The 5243-nt window shown below is 56.7% G+C and overlaps 1 protein-coding gene across 1 annotated transcript in view; it reads left to right on the top strand.

The window, feature by feature from the left end:
- The window catches only part of ARFIP2 (ADP ribosylation factor interacting protein 2), a 14726-nt gene that overhangs the window by 8441 nt on the left and 1042 nt on the right, over nt 1-5243 (top strand). Inside the window, exons 3-5 of the mRNA XM_015425008.1 lie at nt 955-1063; nt 1551-1628; nt 1895-1926. Of these exons, the coding sequence (XP_015280494.1) occupies nt 955-1063; nt 1551-1628; nt 1895-1926 (219 nt within the window). The remainder of the gene's footprint in view (nt 1-954; nt 1064-1550; nt 1629-1894; nt 1927-5243) is intronic.

The following is a 5243-nucleotide window of genomic DNA, read 5'->3' as shown; positions in this document are numbered from 1 at the left end:
GAGTACAAGACGGGGCCGGGCCGGTTCTTGGGCGCTGCTTCACAGGCCCCCCCCCCCCCGTGCCAGGGTGAAGGGCGGCAGCCTCTGCACGGGGCCATTTTGTCCGGCTGGTCCACGTGGGTGTCGTGTCATTCCACCCTTGCCCGTGTCCATTGTGGCTCACCACCCTCCTCTCCTGTGTCACCTGGCACCCTCTCCACGGCTCCCCCTCCCACTCCACGTCCACCTCGGTGCCCCCCCTTCCCCCGGGACCCCTCCATTTCAGGCGCTCTGCTTCCATCTCACCCACCCCAAGGACCACTCATCATCACCCCCAGTCCGTCCGCTGCCAGCCGGATAGCCAGGCAGGCTGCCGCCGCCGCTGCCTCCTCAGGTATTGCCCCGGTCCCCACCGGGTGGGGTGGGGGTGGGGGTGGCCTTCCCTGTAGGGTCCCTGGGGGGGTGGGGTGGGGGGAGTCTCCAGCTGGTCCGGCTTTCTCGATCCCCTCCTCCGGGGAGAGCAGTTGGGCCGGGGGCAGCGCGCTGACCAGATCGGGGGCACCCTCCCCTCCCCCCGGTGCATTGCAGGCTCCAGTTTGCACCAGGCGCACCCCAACCCGGCCCTGACTGGGGGGGAGGAGGCCACGCGAGGGATCGCCGTGGAGAAGTTCGACAGCGTCAAGAAGTGGGGCATCAACACCTACAAGCCAGGGAAGAGCCTCTGCTGGGCATGCAGGAGGTCCCGGGTTCAGTCCCCAGCGGCAGCAGCATCTCCAGTTAAGAAAGGAGCAGGCAGGAGGGGATGGGGAAGACCTTTCTCTGCCTGAGACCCCCTGGAGAGCTGCTGTCCCTGATGGGCAAAGGGTGTGTGTGTTCAGTCTAGGGCAGCTTTCCGTGCCCACGTTTCCCTTGGCTGGTTTAGGAGACCTTCTTAAGAGTGTGTCGTCCCCCCCCCCGCTCTCTCCTTCCCCGCAGGACCTGCAGCAAGTGATGGTCTCGGGGCCCAACCTGAACGAGACCAGCATCGTGTCTGGGGGCTATGGGGGCACGGCGGAGGGCATCATCCCGACCAGCTCCATCCAAGGTCAGAGTCCGGGTGGACAGCGGGGTTGGCGCCCCCTGCACAAGCCGCCAGAAGATCTCCCTCGACTCGCTGGCGTGGCCCCCCTTGGCCGGCGTCTCTCCCGGCACCGTGGTCCAGGGCAGGCAGCTCCTGGCAAGCTCAGACTGGGCCCCTGTAGCCACACCCCCCCCGTCCCGAGGGGGCTAGGCCAGGGAGTACAAGACGGGGCCGTGCCGGGTCTTGGGCGCTGCTTCACAGGCGCCCCCCCCCCCGTGCCAGGGTGAAGGGCGGCAGCCTCTGCACGGGGCCATTTTGTCCGGCTGGTCCACGTGGGTGTCGTGTCATTCCACCCTTGCCCGTGTCCATTGTGGCTCACCACCCTCCTCTCCTGTGTCACCTGGCACCCTCTCCACGGCTCCCCCTCCCACTCCACGTCCACCTCGGTGCCCACCCTTCCCCCGGGACCCCTCCATTTCAGGCGCTCTGCTTCCATCTCACCCACCCCAAGGACCACTCATCATCACCCCCAGTCCGTCCGCTGCCAGCCGGATAGCCAGGCAGGCTGCCGCCGCCGCCTCCTCCTCAGGTATTGCCCCGGTCCCCACCGGGTGGGGTGGGGGTGGGCTTCCCTGTAGGGTCCCTGGGGAAATCCAGCTGCAAAGTGCACTGAAAGTGGATTGAAAGTGCGTTATTTGGTGTGTTGGAAATCAAACCAGCTGGATCCAGGATAATTGCTAAATGCAGAATAAATCATAGTGCTGTGAAGAAGTCTAACTGACAATTTTCAAACATCTACAAAAACACGCGTTTTCATTTCTGACATGTTTCCCTTATAAATCCCTCCCTCCACAGAAATCATTCCCAAAGTGGAAGAAAATGGCCAGGTAAGAAAATCTGTAGGGAGGTGGATACTGGGAAGGGGGGAGAGAGAGAGAGAGCGATCCTCCACTGACTTTTCCCTCTGTTGTCTGCTGTTTTACCAAAGGTGCAGTTCAAAACCACATTCAAATACCTCGGGGCAACGCTGTACTGACGGCAAAGTCACCCTTGAATGGCCATAAATCTATGCAGAAGGTACCATAAAACCCGATGATCAAAGAAGGCGAAAGCGGCATGCAATGCAGAGGGAATTTCTGTTCCAACCTGCTCCAACGGAGGGGAAAGCCAGTGCAGAATCACCCCCTAGAGAGACCCCGTATCTGCTCTCTTTCCCCATCTCTGCCTGCAGAACAGTGGCAGGCCATGACGGGACACGGGACATCCAGTCCCATGACAGCTGTAATGTCAGGAACCACAACCTGGCCCGTGTGAAGTCTCTCCTTTACTTTGGTGGTCTGTAAAACATGGGACTGGATGCTGTTCTAGGTTTGGACCCTGGTCTGCCAACTGCGTGTCCGTGCCACAGATGTTCATCTCTCTGTGCCGGCCTCCCTTCCCCACAGCAGCAGCAGCAGCAGCAGCAGCGACTGAGCTGGCTTCCGTGAGGGCCTGGGTGGCGCATAGCCAGTGAGGCGGTGCTCGCTCCTGACTGTGCGGCTGGGCTTGCCGAGGGCGCCTGGGGAGAACGGGAATCCGAGGGCATTTCTATTACTCCCCTCCCCCCCCACCCCCGGGGAGTGATTCACGCCAACATCTTCTTTCCGCGGCACACACAAAAAATGAGTGCCTTGTCTTCTCTTTAGAAGAGCTCAGTGCTTAAGACGTTTTGTGGCTGAAACAAGGAACGCAACAAGTTTTTGGCTGTTGCCAGCGAGGGACACGCAGAGCTCTGCTTCAAAACAGTCACACCTTTTGCACATCCACAGCCAGTTTGGCGTCGTGGTTAAAGTGCAGGCGGACTCTAATCTGGGAGAGCCGGGTTTGATTCCCCCACTCAGTCACTCGCAGCTACTGGATGACCTTGGGCCAGCCGTAGTCCTGTTGGAGCTGTTCTCTCAAGGACCGTCCTCGCAAGAGCTCTCTCAGCCCCATGATCTTGTCCCGTGACGGCCAAGCGTAGGTGATGTCTAACAGATCAGCCTTCTCCCCATGCCAGCTCACTTGCTCAGGGAGCTCCCAAGGGGCTGGTGAGGCAGGAGTCCGCCTTGCAGAAGCCAGGCTGGTTTTCCATCCTCAGGCTCCTTCTCTTTCATGAGAGTTTCTAGTCATCCGGCCTTGAGGCTGATTTCAGCAATAAGTTGCGGATACTTTTAGCCTGCGTTTGCCTCACCAGAAATGGGGCTTTTTTCTGTTCCCCTCCATTGGAGGGGGAGGGGCCTCCTGCATTCGAAAAGAAGCGTTTTGCCTTCTCCTCTGAGACTTGGTGGGACCTTTCCTGATTTGAAGCCTGCCTTCTCTCAGGGTCTCACTCAGCATAGTTTTAAAGTGTTCCCAAGCATCCTGGAGGGATTCGACTCTGGCTTTTAATTTCTTTCTGACCAGTTCCCTCTTTTGGAATCAAAAGTGTTTGTTCAGGATTCTGGGGACCACTTGGTTGGTGAGAATGCTGCTGCTGCTGCTGCTGCTGCTGCTAATAATAATAATAATAATAATAATGATAATGATAATGATAATAATATGATTTGTTAATCGCCCTATCCCAGGTTACGCTGCGCTCTGGGCGATGTACAAGGGGGCATAATGTCATAGAAATATACAAAACATTAAAATTCAATATACAGTTTGATAAAAACTAGGAAACCAGACTAAAAGATCCAAGATGGTGTCCTGTAAATTTTCTAACCCGATTCTGGGCTACCTCATAGAATCATAGAACGTTATGGTTGGAAGGGACCTTGCAGGTCATTTAGGGGGGCATAATGTCATAGAAATATACAAAACATTAAAATTCAATATACAGTTTGATAAAAACTAGGAAACCAGACTAAAAGATCCAAGATGGTGTCCTGTAAATTTTCTAACCCGATTCTGGGCTACCTCATAGAATCATAGAACGTTATGGTTGGAAGGGACCTTGCAGGTCATTTAGTCCAACCCCCTGCCCTACATACCTACAACATACCCGAAAGATGGTCGTCCAGCCTCCTCTGCTTGAAAACGTCCAGCGAAGGAGCCTCCACCACCTCCCGAGGCAGACTGTTCCCCTGCTCAACCACTCTCTTACAGTTAGGAAGTTTCTCCTGATATTTAGCCAGTAACGACTCCCTTGTCATTTCCACCCATTAGATCTAGTCTTGCAATCCGGAGCAAGAGAGAATAGATCTGCTCCATCTGCCCTTCAGATACTTGAAGACTGCAATCGTGTCCCCTCTCAGCCTTCTCTTTCCCAGGCTAAACACGCCCAACTCTCTCAGCCTTTCCTCAGGAGACTTGGATTCCAACCCTCTCACCCTCCTGGTTGCCCTCTTCTGGACAAGCTCGAGCTTGTCAACATCCTTCCTAAAATGTGGTGGCCAAAACTGGACACAGGACTCCGGGTGAGGCCCCTGACCATAGCGGAATAGAGCGGAACCACCACCTCCCATGATCTGGACACAAGGCTTCTGTTCATGCATCCTAAAATCGCATTAGCTTTCTTCGCAGCCACATCGCACTGCTGGCTCATGTTTAGCTTGTGATCAACCAGAACACAACCAGCTGCAGCCTGCTTTGCGGAGCCGTTCCCTCTGACAACTGCGCTCACCGCTGGGCCTTGCCACTCGTCTCCGGAACCCCAGACCACGGCAGACTCTCCTGGGTGGCTCGCCTCAGTCCGCGAGGGCAAGGCTCCCTCCCACAAGAGCCCTGTGCTCCTAGGAAGCGGCAGACACGTGGGTTACACTGAAGCCGTTTCGAAAGCAAACACAGTCCAAAAGACACTCACTCCCTGTTGCACCCCTTCCAGAAGGGCAGGGAACGGGGCCGGACTCTGCCATCCCACTGAATCCAAACACACACCCCCCCTCGCCATCTTGCCAGGGCTTGGACGACCACACAGGGTGGTGGCTGGTTCACGGAAGAAAACCTGCAGAGCAGAGTGTCACTACTACTAGTATTACGTTTGTATGTGATCCTCTTTCCAAGCACGGCAGAGACAAGACCTCTGCGGCCTTGGAATCTTGGCCTTTGTTCTGCTCTGAAGACGAGTGGAGTCCCGCCTTGGACAAAGATCCGCCTGGCAGGGAGGGTGGGCCACCCCCACCCCCACCTGCCCCAGGACGAACCAGTGGGAGCAGTAGCCTGCCCACCTGCGGGCCCTGAGGTCTCACGGGGCCTTTTGATC

This window comes from Gekko japonicus, unplaced genomic scaffold (genome assembly GCF_001447785.1).
Source record: "Gekko japonicus isolate JY-2015 unplaced genomic scaffold, Gekko_japonicus_V1.1 scaffold2237, whole genome shotgun sequence".
NCBI lineage: Eukaryota > Metazoa > Chordata > Lepidosauria > Squamata > Gekkonidae > Gekko > Gekko japonicus.
This window is presented reverse-complemented; position numbering and strand designations above follow the sequence as displayed.